This window comes from Phocoena sinus, chromosome 16 (assembly GCF_008692025.1).
Source record: "Phocoena sinus isolate mPhoSin1 chromosome 16, mPhoSin1.pri, whole genome shotgun sequence".
Classification (NCBI taxonomy): Eukaryota; Metazoa; Chordata; class Mammalia; order Artiodactyla; family Phocoenidae; genus Phocoena; species Phocoena sinus.
Window position 1 is genome coordinate 75,468,926 of NC_045778.1, and position 13,574 is coordinate 75,482,499.

Sequence of the window (13,574 nt, forward strand, 5' to 3'; positions counted from 1 at the left end):
TGCATTTTGCAAGTTCAAATTTAAAGCACTGAAGGGTCGTTGCCCTAAAAATTCATCTTTACAACAAAAGTATTTCTAAATCCAAACAGACTGAACATTATTAGGCTAAAACAGAATAGATCCAATTATTCTCAGAACTAACCCACTCTTAAGGTTCAAACTGAGGAAGAACACAACGATACAGCAAGCAATGCAGGACCACCCAGCTCTGATGAGGACGGCAATACCCACCGGCCCTCCTACTCGGCCCTGCTCATCTCAGCTAACTGCAGCACCACTCCACCACCAGCACCACTCCAAGCCCCAAGCCTAGGATCCATACTTAATTGTTCTCTCCCTCTCACCCCTGTGTCCAACCTGTCAACAAGTCCAGTTGGCTCTATCTCCAAAATATACCGTGAATCTGACCGTTTCTCACCACCTCCACCTCAGGTATTTTGGTCCAAGCCACCATTAGGCCTCCCTTAGACGACTCTAACAGCCTCCCAAATAGATTTCCAGTTTCCCCTCTGGCCCCTCCATAACCTCACAGAGCAGTCTAAGTAGTCTTTTACGATATTAATCAGGTGAGGTAACCTCTCCAAATCCTTCACCCTCACACTGGGTTGGTATCACACTTAGATAAAATCCAATCTCCTTACCATTACCTATAAGCCCTTCTCCATCTGTCCCCTCATCAACACCACCTGCCTTGCTGCCATCCTTGCACAGCACTGCCTAGGTCCTACCCCATTTCCTAGCCCATAAGGCCTTCCTTCTCTTCATTCCAACGACCTCAGGGCACTTGGACTTGCTACCTTTGACCTGGATATCTATCCTTAGATTCTTACATAGCTGGCTCCTATTCCTCTTTCTTGGCTTTTCAGAGAGGTCTTTCCTAACCACCCTATAGAAAAAGGGCCTCATGCCTACTACCATAATTTCATTTTTGTCACAGCACAACAGAGTCTCTAAAATTGTGTTGTCAGTTTTCTAATTTACTGTCTGCTTTGACAAAGCTGGAAACCCTGTCTTATGCACATCTACAAATACTTCCAGGACACACAGACTGTGCTCAAATAAACATCTGTTAAGCAAATTAATTACATTTCTAAAATTCATCTTTTGCTAAAAAAACAAAAAAAAAGAAAGGAAATAAATTCCATGCTCATGCTCCCCAATTCAAACGTTTTTAAAGTCTGTAGCCTAGATGACATAAAAATCTAGTAATCTGTAATCTTGATTACAGATTAAAATATAAAAACTCTATTGATTGTACGATTGCTTAAGAAACTGAAGAAATGGAGGAAAAATTTAACAGGCTTCACTGAAATACATTAAAATCAGGAATGGAACTGGCAACTTGTAACCTACTCTCCCCAATTTTTCTTCATAATGTCAGTCTCCTGGCTGCCTTTCCTCTTCTATAAACTCAGCAATTCAGATTCTCAAGAGCACGGAAACAGATGCAGTGGCAACCTCCTCACTCTCCACTGACCCCAACTTCTGTGCCCTCAGGCTCCTCTACTACCTCCTCAAAGCCCTCCAGCTCCAGAACTTTCAAGAGATATACCAAGCAACAAACAGATTGCTGGGAACAAATTTTGTTGGGAATTATTTGCTATCTCAAATGCAGTGGGATTTCTATATCTCTTTGTTTATTGAGAAATGAAATATTTCATACAGAGGCTGGGATTTATTATCTAAGAATAAATATCATTCTTAACATTTATCTGAGGAATCTAGACAAATCCATGCCTACACACTGTAAAGTGAGAGATACATAAATAAAAGAAGAAAATGGTAATAATTTCAAAGTACTGACTGATTCTGATACAAAGAAAAAGTATCTTTTCTGAAATACACGCTTCTGAAGTTACAAAATGTGAATGCTTTAAATTATCAGTTCTAATTTCACAAAGAGTTAAAAGATACTACAAAGAATCATGGATGTTTTTTAATTAGTTTATACAAAATGTAATTAAATACATAAGAAAAATAAAAGATCATTATAAGGATCAGTCGTAAACATTGTATATTTTTTAATTTGCTATGTAACTTGGCATTAAGATAGGTCATGTTGAAAATATCAATATTGTGTGCCACTGAAAAACACAAAAATATCAATTATGGACCGTATTTTTTTTTAATCAACTAGTGATTTAAAAAAAAATCAACTCTCCTACTTTTATAATTCAGAGAAAAGCACACACAGTAAATAAAATAATCTCAAAGTATATTTTATCAAGATGTGAAAAACGTGACCATCAGAGACAAAGAATGGGAAAAGCAAAGAGAAAAAAGTGATAAAGAGGGAGAAAAAAGAGACTCAAGCTCCCAAACAACATAAAAATAATTCTCAACGCTCCTTCCTCCTCTACCACATGTATATGCAGACAAGCAGCCATAAAAATAAACACAAATATTTTCATGAAACAAGACCCCACTATTTTCATTATTAGGATAATGCACCTAAAAATATCTGTGCTGTGTTGCATATATTTGCAGCCATGGACATAAAAAGGAAATCATCTTTCAATGAGGTCACAGAGTCAAGTGGACAGTCAGGGACTCTCTGGTCCTGTTCTATATACTTTATATAACTGTATATTTCTTCCAACAGACTGCCATTGCTTTAATTCGTTTACACCAGATTCACGTAACCTTTAATTAATTATAAAATATATATATACAATAGTAATGACAAGAGAAAATATCTAAATAATGTAACATTTTAAAAAAACATTATGTGGCTCTGACAGGGAAGCTTAAATAAATGCATAAACTAAACAACAAAAGTATCACAGTGACTTCTCATACATTAGACCAGATGGATACCTTAAAAAGCTAGGGAATTACCATCAGACTCTGTGGCCTCAGTTCTAAAAGTGGTATTTCTAAATATCAATATATAAGAGACTACTAAAGCAACAAATTATTATGTACTATCCAATGGGATTTCTACTGTTTATAATAAAATATAATCAAATGAAGAATTATTTGAAGTTGTATATGACCATTACAATTGTCAAAAGCAATCTTACCGGAGTGCAGAGTAGACACCCAAAGACAGAAACGAATAATCAGGATCATAGTACAAATATACAGACGAGACACAGTATGGAAGGACGTCAATCACCCCCACAGCAATGATCTTTCCATCAAGCCAATACTGCTGGTGAAAGGAACCATAACCACAATCTGGTCCATAGGGGGGATTCTCTGCCTGAGAAAAGGTAGACACACAAACATGAACAGTTTGTCATTTTTCTCTTTATATTAAAAATCTTAATAATTAACCTCTTTTACTTGTATTTTACTCAGGTTAGTAAGTCCTAAAGTTTCCTCTTTGTTGCCATCATCTTCCGGCTCTCAGAAGAGTCATACCCTGCAAAACTTTTTAGGTGTAGAAACGCTGAAGCAACAAAAGAATAGAGAAAAACCAACTTAAGATTTTTTTCAACTTGTTTTAAAATTTGCCGTAGGAAATATAAAATGTACAGGATAAGTGAGCACTGTTAAACTCTATTCTTCTGTTCCACACCAAAGTTGGGAAAGAAATGGTAAATGATAGAAAGATGGGGAACATAAAGGCAAGGGTTGAGTGCGAACAGGAGAACTATCCCTATGCTGCCAGCTAGGCCTGATCTGTGGCCACCACTGCACTCATAAGGCATATGAGCTCCTAATTTTTTCTAGGTAAGAGTTCCTGTGTAAGTAAGTGCTATGACATTTCTCTCTATTAACCAAAGGAAAGTAAAAGTTATTTCCTTATCATTATTTTAATATACCTATAATCCCACAGAAGAAAATCCCACAAATTTTTGCTACAGGTATCTAGAGATTTCAGAGTGTAATCATTCTCTGTAAATAGTTAGTTGAATGATATTTCTCATTTTAAAGTTCAACATGAATTTAAATGAAACTGTTATTAAAAGAAAACCTTATAATGAAAATTATGAAGCACCATAAAAAATGCTTTGCTAGAGACTGAATGAATGTTGGAGATGAACAATTTAAGTGAACAAATACAACAAAACTTGTGTATCATGTTCACACACTTAAAGTCACAGAGAGTGTGTATGGGAAAAAAAGCTAGAAGGAAATAAAGGAAAATGAAAAAGCAGGTCTGCTAATACTAAAACCAGAAAAAGACATTAGAAGACAGGAAATCTACAGAACAATCTCTCATGAACATAGATGCAAAAATCCTCACCAAGATACTATGAAATCAAATCCAACAATGTATGAAAAGAATTATACACCAGGACAAAGCAGGATTAACTCCAGGTATGCAAGGCTAGTTCAACATTAGAGAAGTGATTAAAAAAAGAAAAGCAATTAATGTAATCTAACCATGAAAAGAGGCTAAAAGAAAAATTGTATGATCATATCAATTGATAGAGAAAACACATTTGACAAAATCCAACACCCATTCATGACTAAAAGCTCTCAGCAAACTAGGAATAGAGGGAAACTTCATCAACTTCATAAAGAACATATACAAAAAAATCTACAACTGACATCAGACTCAATGGTAAGAAACTGGATAATCGCCCCCTAAAATTGGGAACAAGGCAATGATATCCTCTCATCACTCCTATTCAATATCACACTGGAAATCCTAGTTACTGAAAAGGAAGTAATACATACAGATTGGGAAGGAAAAAAATAAAATTGTCTTTGTTCACAAATGACATGACATGCTATGCAGAGAATTCCAAAGAATCAACAACAAAAATTGAAACTAATAAGCAATTACAAGAAGGTTATAGGGTACAAGGTTGATATACAAGTCAATTGCTTCCCTATATACTAACAATGACTGGAATTTGAAATTAAAAACACAATACTATTTACAAAACCACCAAAAAAATTATACACCTAAGTATAAATCTAAGAAAATATGAATACATACAGAATCCATACGCCAAAAAAACCTACAAAACTATGACAAATGGAATCAAAATGTAAACAAATGGAAAATATTATATGTTCATTTCGATTGAGATGTCCACTCTTCCCAAGTAGGTCTCCAGATTTAATTCAATCTCAATCAAAATCCCAGCCACTTATTTTGTGAATATTGACAAATTAATTCTAATGTTTACATGGAAAGGAAAAAGAGCCAGAATACCAACACAATACTGAAGAACAAAGTTGAAGGACTGACACCACTTGATATCCAGACTTACTATAAAGCTACAATAATCGAGATAGTGTGATACTGGTGAACGAACAAATGAAACAGCAGAACAGAAAACAGAACCCAGAAATAAACCCACATAAATACAGTCAACTGGCCTTTGACAAAGAAGCAAAGATAATCCAAGAGAGAAAGGACAGTCTATACAACAAATGGTGCTGTAACAACTGGACATCCAAATACAAAAACAGCAATATCGAGTCACAGACCTTACGTCTTTCAAAAAAATTAACTAAAAATGGATCACAGACTATGTAAAATGCAAAACTATAAAACTTCTAGGTGATAAACAGGCAGAGATCTATGTGACCTGGGGTTTGGCAATGAATTTAAGATACAACACCAAAAAGGACAATCCATGAAAGAAACAACTGACAAGCTGGACATCATTAAAATTAAGAATCTCGATTCTGTGAAATGCACTGTTATGAGAATAAAAAGTCAAGCCACTGACTGGAGAAAATCTTGCAAAACATATCTCATAAGGAACTGGTATTCAAAAATATACACTCTAGGGCTTCCCTGGTGGCGCAGTGGTTGAGAGTCCGCCTGCCGATGCAGGGGACACGGGTTCGTGCCCCGGTCCAGGAAGATCCCACATGCCGCGGAGCGGCTGGGCCCGTGAGCCATGGCCGCTGAGCCTGCGCGTCCGGAGCCTGTCCTCCGCAACGGGAGAGGCCACAACAGTGAGAGGCCCGCGTAACGCATAAAAAAAAAAAAAAAAAAAAAAAAATATACACTCTTAAATTTCGACAATGAGAAGACAAATAACTCAATTAAAAACCAAAATATCTAAGGAGATGCTTTACCAAAGAAGATGTGCAGATGGCAAATAAGCATATAAGATGCTCAAAAAAATAAATAAATAAAGATGCCCAACATCATTTGTTGTTAGGAAACTGAAATTTAAAAAACAATGAGAGGGCTTCCCTGGTGGCACAGTGGTTAAGAATCCACCTGCCAATGAAGGGGACACAGGTTCGAGCCCTGGGCCGGGAAGATTCCCACATGCCGCGGAGCAACTAAGCCCGTGCGCCACAACTACTGAGCCCGTGTGCCACAACTACTGAAGCCCGCACGTCTAGAGCCTGTGCTCCGCAACGAGAGAAGCCACCGCAATGAGAAGCCCACGCACCACAACAAAGAGTAGCCCCCGCTAGCCACAACTAGAGGGAGCCCGCGTGCGGCAACGAAGACCCAACACAGCCAAAAATAAATACATAAATAAATAAATTTATAAAAAAAATAAAACCCAATGAGAGTGTACTATACAACTATTAGAATGGCTGAAATCCAATAACCTGTATATCAAATGTCGATGAGGATGCAGAACAACAGGAATTCTCATTCACTGATGATGGAAATGTAAAATGGTACAGACACTTTGGTAGAGGCATAAGCTGCCAAGCCAAACTCACACACAAAATGGAGAAACCTTAAATACATATTGCTAAGTGAATGAAATCAGCGTGAAAGTGCTACAGAGACTGTATGACTCCAGTTACATTCTATAAAAGGCAAAGCTACTGAGACAGTAAAAAGATCAGTGGTTGCCAAGAATTTGGGGGTTCGGGGGGAGGATGAATAGATGAAGCACAAGGGACTTATAGGATGAAACTGTTCTGTATAATACTGTAGTAGTGCATACACGACATTATGCACTTGTCAAAACTCATAGAATTTTACAACACAAAGAGTGAGCTTTAATATATGCAAAGTGAAAGAAAATTAGGAGGGTAAGTTCCCAAGAAGGAATGCAGATGGTGACAAGAGAATCTACCTGTATACACATGAAAACATCTTACTGAAAGAGGCTAGGGAGGGGAAATGTGCTGACCTAAGAAACTTTGGGGGTCTATAAGAATGAAGGCAAAAGGAAATCTGCACATAAGCATTGCATTCTACCTGATAAAATTGTTTACCACGAGAACTACAGGTTAACAATTCTGATACTGATATACATGTATACTGGAACTGAACAACTAAGTAAATGGACAGCGGATGGTAGGAACCAAGAGACTCACTACTGGAATGGAAATTTACAGATAAGCAAGGGCAAGAGGCTAGAATGATCCATGCGGCAATGGATTAGAGCTGGAGACATGAGTACGAACTCATGTTTAGCTTAATATAGACACAGATGGTTACATAAAGAAATATTTATAGGTATGCATATACCATAGATATATTCATACAAGGGTTAGTATATGCACATTTATTTCTTTGCTTTGCCAGATGAGAAGACCTAAAAAAACAACAACCCAGTAGCAACAAACATACCTAACACACAAATCTTGGTTTCTAATATCATTCTGCAATAAAAAGAACCAGGGCTGCTTGGAGAAAGGGGTGATTCCAGGGCTGGGGCAGGAAATATACAAGATAAGCCTAGAGCACCTCATAGTGCCAGAAAATAAGGAAGTGCACAAAAAACCAAAAACAGAAAGCAAACCCACACTGCTGGAGGTATATCAAAGGGGCACAGGAGTCAACCAAAAGAGCTCCCAATGGCAAAAGCTGGAACAATTGGAGCAACAAAATAAAGTACTATTGGATTATAACCCAAAATACAAAATAAATGTCCATGAGTCCATACTGATATAAATAATTGGATAAACTAATAAATGAGGCAGAAGAGACAAATCTCCCATGCAGAATTCCAAAAAGTTTATGCAGATACTCTGCCTAAAGGTAGGGAAGCATAATTCCCCACTACTTAAGGGTGAGCTGCACAGTGACTTCTTTCCCAAAAATACGGTGTGGGAAAGCGGGGGGAAAAGTACGTGCGTGGGTGATCCAGGTAAACAACAACAAACAAGAGAAAATTTACGAAGGCACTAGCAGCATCAGTGATTTCTAAAACTTCCACTGCTGTAGTTAAAATGGTGCTTGGGTAGTAAATACATCTTTAACCTTTTAAGAGCTTCCACTAACTACTGATATAATAATAAACTATGTCAAACCCTGGGTTTAGCATTCACTGTCACATATAGCACTGCTCTTAAAAAAATCATTACTGTTTCTCTAGAAACACATACAGTTTGAAGAGCAGAACAGATAACCAAACAGAAGCATTACCCAAAAGGAAAACAGAAAGGATATTAACCTGTTGAATCTACAACACCTGAATTAATCTAAATTCTTCCATGATTTCAGTTTAGTGTGTCATTCTAGGACTCATTAAATCAAATGAGTGTATTCGTTCATTCATTTAAAATGTATTTATTAAGGCCATAGTAAGTATGGACTCAATAAGCATATTCTCAATAAATAACCAATATATTGCTAACCCTAAATATAAATCAGTCCTACGTGTTGTACCAGCTTGAAATGTTTTTTTCAAACCGCAATAATCTTCTCAGTTGCCAATTTTCATCACTTCTCTCATTCCCTGGACCTCCCATTTAATAACCTGCTTCCATTTACTTCACTGGTTCGTTCTCCTATGAGTCCAGTCATGACCAACTTGTCCTACCACAGGCATTATTCCCATCTCTCCAATTCATGTGAAGGTTGGGGGTCTTCCCCATCTGCAAAGCACTTCATATAGATATGCGCTGTTTTATAATCACTTAGGAGAGAATAAGCCATATAAGCATCTACTCTGACCCCCATCCCATCACCTGAGGAAACCAGAAATCCAGGAGTCAATTAAGCAATAAAATGATCATAAAACCATGGAGTTATTAAATGACACACAAACTGGCCTCCTAGCCCCTAAGTCAATGCTAAATAAGCAAATCAGCTACTTTTAAACACTTCTAAATAAACTCACTTTTCAAATATCCCTCATCTATCCAAGTCAGTAAATAAAGCAGCATGAAAAACAAAATGTTTCAATGCATGGTTAAAAAATTTTTCTTAAAACCTGCTTTGCTGTACTCCTTTTCTTTCCATCATGTTTTCTGACAATTAAAATATGAATGATTTCCTCTTCTCCCTTGTGGGGTCCTCACTGACCTAATTTTTAAAAACAGAAACAGATTTCAAAAATGGAAGATGCTCCAAGTAAAGGGAGATAAGAAGCTATTTTCCTAAAACTATATCTGAAACATCAGCACTACTGGTTAACAATGATCTGCTAGTCTCAATTCGTAAGTTAATCAATACTTTCAAGCTTTTCAACAAGTACTCGGCAGCTGTGGAAAATGGACTGGAAGTGAACCTGAAATACTGATTCCCTCAGCCCTCTTTGCAGCTGGAATAGCCAGCGCCCCCAGATCACTCACTTCTAGCTGGGAAAGTCTGAAAAAAAATTAGTGTCTAACACCATACACTATGCTGATCTAACTAACATGCTTGATGTCTGTCTATGCACACATATATTTGCTGAATCAGTTCTATCCTTCCATCTGGCATAAAACTGCCATAATACAATTTCTTTCCCTCAAACATAATCCCTTAATTCAAATTATGTAATACTTTAAAACAAGGATAAAACACAAGAGTTTGAGGGACAGAGTAAAGGAGATAAAAACAGAAAGAACAACAGTTAGATCTGTGAAATCAGAAATCAGCAGAACGCTTGGACTGGACCTCCAGTCATCCAACAACATCCTTAAAACCCAGACTCACTGAACTTCACCATGCCATGTGCTTCAACATGCTATTATTTGGATACCTGCTGATTACAAATGTGCTCATGAGTAGCAACTAGAAATTGTCTTTATTGTAAATTTAAACCATCAACAAACATAGATTTGTCGCCTTCACCTCCACTAGGTTCGAAAGAGCCATATCAGTCTGTCCCTTCAATCAACTCACCAAGGGGCTCAGTCCCCCAGTATTAGAGAGGCCTCCTAAGTCACTGACTAGTCTCTATCGATTGTTTTGAGAATCCTACTTCAACTCCTGGGATTGCTACATTTCTTTAACCCCTTACTTAGTTAAGGACTTTTAATGGTTAATACTCTTCAAATGTCGTTTATAAACACAAAAGGTGAGATAATCACAGATCATGCAGGAAAATACACACACTACTTGGGAAAGGGAAAGTAACAGCGGTGCTGCCTCAATGATACAGGCATCACGAAAAGCAGTGACTCTCGTACTTCTTGGTCTCAAAATCCCTTTACACTTACCAAACTCACTGAGGACTCCAAAGAACTTTTACTTATTGAGCTGTATCTGTAGGTATTTACTGTATTAAATATTAAAACTGAGCCTTTCAAAAATATGTACTTGTTAATGCACTTAAAAATAACAATAAACCCAATACACGTAAAATTAACATATTTTGTTTAAAAATTACTGTTATTTTCCAAAACCAAAAAAAAAAAAAAAAATCTAGTTAAAAGAATGGCACTGTTTACGTTTCTGCAAATCTCTTTAATGTGTGGCTTACAGAGGACAGCTGTATTCTCATACATGCTTCTGCATTTAATTTGTAGCCTTTGGAAAAAATCCCCAAACACTCATAATAGAACGAGAGAGGAAAAGGCTAATTATAAAATAATTTAGACCTTGAGAAATCCCTGAAAAGGCATCAGGGACCACCAGAGACTGCAGGACCACACTTCTGAGAACCATTCACATAAATGTATTTTTTAAAGGTAGGTAGAGGAGTCTATAAACTGTAAACTGCAAACAGAAAGGGAGCAGGTTATAGTGACTTGAGGCCAGGATTCGGAACCCAGATATCTGGATTTGAGCCCTAACTCCACTCACTGTACATTTTCTGGCTATTTTATCTTAGCAAGACGATAACTTGACTTTTAAAAGTATCAATTTCTGAATTTTTAAAACAGGAATAATGCTACTAAGCACCCTCACAGGTAGCTGTGAGAAACAAGACAACGTACGAACGCTTTGTAGCGTATGAGCACATTTGAGTCCGTTTTTGTTTTAAGGGGTCTGAATGACACATCCTAAAAGACTGTGTCTATGAAATTATATCAGTAGCTCATTTAATAGCAAAGTTATATAAACTAACAGAAGCTATCAATTTCCTCACAAGTCAGTAATGTGATTAGCAACATTTAATAGTTTATCTTTCTCATGCCCACAGTTTGTCACAGTTTTAGATAACTGAAAGAATAAGCGAAGTTATTTTTCGGCAGTTCCTCTATTTCAAGAATTTAGCTGACAACAGGAAAAATATAACAATAAAGCTCACCGCTAGCTATACAAAAGAAAACACATCTTAAATGTTGGGGAAGGATGGCATGGCTTCTGTGATTAATGAGCTGTGCAGTACAATACCAAAGGTACTCTGTAGAAATGACATCGATATTAATGGACCAATTCAGACTTCCAGCTAAATGGTTCCCAAAATGGGTGTATATTTACTCTGATAAGGTACACCTGTCTCCTGACCCACCTGCCTCCATGTGCTTCAGTTATGTTTAAAACAGACAACTGTTAAGACTCAAAGGAACAGGCAAAGGAGGAGTCATACTCCAGGCACCAGGGACAGCATTGGAGGAACTTACTCATGGGTTCAAAGTCTCGAAGAGTGAAAGTCTTCAGGGGCTGTAAGAGAGCAGGACCTGTATTCTCCTCCCTGCTAAATCATCCAAAAGTAACTCTCCAAAATCACACACCTGTTCACATAAAAATCCACGATTTGCCAACTGATGTCCTGAATTTTTTTTAAACAAGAGTTTATGGAGAATCCCAAAGGTAATCATTTTAAGCACCTGATTAAAAGTGCATTGCTTGAAAATAACTTATTCCTGCAACTATTTTGCCTTTTGTTAAGTTTCATGAAACACTACAAATAAACTTCAGATTCATTTTAAGAACAGAAACTCACGAAGACATTCAGATGGCCAAAAGCACATGAAAAGATGTTCAACGTCGCTAATTATTACAGAAATGTAAATCAAAACTACAATGAGGTATCACCTCACACCAGTCAGAATGGCCATCATCAAAAAATCTATAAACAGGGCTTCCCTGGTGGCGCAGTGGTTGAGAGTTCGCCTGCCTATGCAGGGCACACGGGTTCGTGCCCCGGTCCGGGAAGATCCCACATGCCGCGGAGGGGCTCGGCCAGTGAGCCATGGCCGCTGGGCCTGCGCGTCCGGGGCCTGTGCTCCACAACGGGAGAGGCCACAACAGTGAGAGGCCCGTGAACCGCAAAAAAAAAAAAAAAAAAAAAAAAAAAAAAAAAAAAAAAATCTATAAACAATAAATGCTGGAGAGGGTGTGGAGAAAAGGGAACCCTCCTACACTGTTGGTGGGAATGTAAATTGGTACAGCCACTATGGAGAACAGTATGGAGGTTCCTTAAAAACCAAAAACAGAATTAACCATAAGACCCAGCAATCCCACTCCTGGGCATATACCCAAAGAAAACCATAATTTGAAAAGATACAAGCAACCCAATGTTCACTGCAGCACTATTTACAATAGCCAGGACGTGGAAGCAACCTAAATGTCCATCGACAGAGAAATGGATAAAAAGGATGTGGTACATATATATACAATGGAATATTACTCAGCCATAAAAAAAGAATGAAATAATTTCATTTTCAGCAACATGGATGGACGAGAAATTGTCATACTGAGTGAATAAGTCAGACAGAGAAAAACAAATACCATATGATAGCGCTTATATGTGGAATCTAAAAAAATGGTACAAATGAACTTACTTACAAAATAAAGTCACGGACGTAGAAAAACTTATAGTTACTGGGGGAAGGGGGGGATAAACTGGGAGACTGGGATTGACATATACACCATACTGTTGATATATATCAAATAGATAACTAGTAAGGACCTACTGTATAGCACAGGGAACTCTACTCAATACTCTGTAATGACCTATATGGGTAAAGAATCTAAAAAAGAGTGGGGACTTCTCTGGTGGTGCAGTGGCTAAGAATCTGCCTGCCAATGCAGGGGACACAGGTTCGAGCCCTGGGCCGGGAAGATCCCACATGCCACGGAGCAACAAAGCCCGTGCGCCACAACTACCGAGCTCGTGTGCCACAACTACTGAAGCCCGTGCACCTAGAGCCCGTGCTCTACATCAAGAGAAGCCACAGCAATAAGAAGCATGCGCACCGCAACGAAGAGTAGCCCCCGCTCACCACAACTAGAGAAAGCTCGCGTGCAGCAACGAAGACCCAACACAGCCATAAATAAATAATAAACTAATTAATTAAAAAAATAAAAATCAAATAAGAGAGTGGATATATGTACATGTATAACTGATTCGCTTCTCTGCACAGAAATTAACACATTTTAAATCAACTATACTCCAATAAAAATTAAAAAAAAAAAAGAAACTCAAAGGTGTGCTAAACCAGTATGGCATCAAAATTTACATGATTTCTTTAAAAAACAAAAGACCCAAAAACTAAATTTAAAAATGTGAACTATAGTCTATAAGAAATTAAAAATAATAATAAATTTAATTTGGAAAATGCAAATAGCAATACTC

At 37.5% G+C, this 13,574-nt stretch overlaps 1 protein-coding gene across 7 annotated transcripts in view; it reads right to left on the minus strand.

The window, feature by feature from the left end:
• The window catches only part of ATE1 (arginyltransferase 1), a 158,594-nt gene that overhangs the window by 84,021 nt on the left and 60,999 nt on the right, over positions 1–13,574 (minus strand). For all 7 annotated transcript variants that reach the window (XM_032607842.1, XM_032607845.1, XM_032607844.1 and 4 more), the window contains one exon: positions 3,024–3,205. In XM_032607842.1, the coding sequence (XP_032463733.1) occupies positions 3,024–3,205 (182 nt within the window). The remainder of the gene's footprint in view (positions 1–3,023; positions 3,206–13,574) is intronic.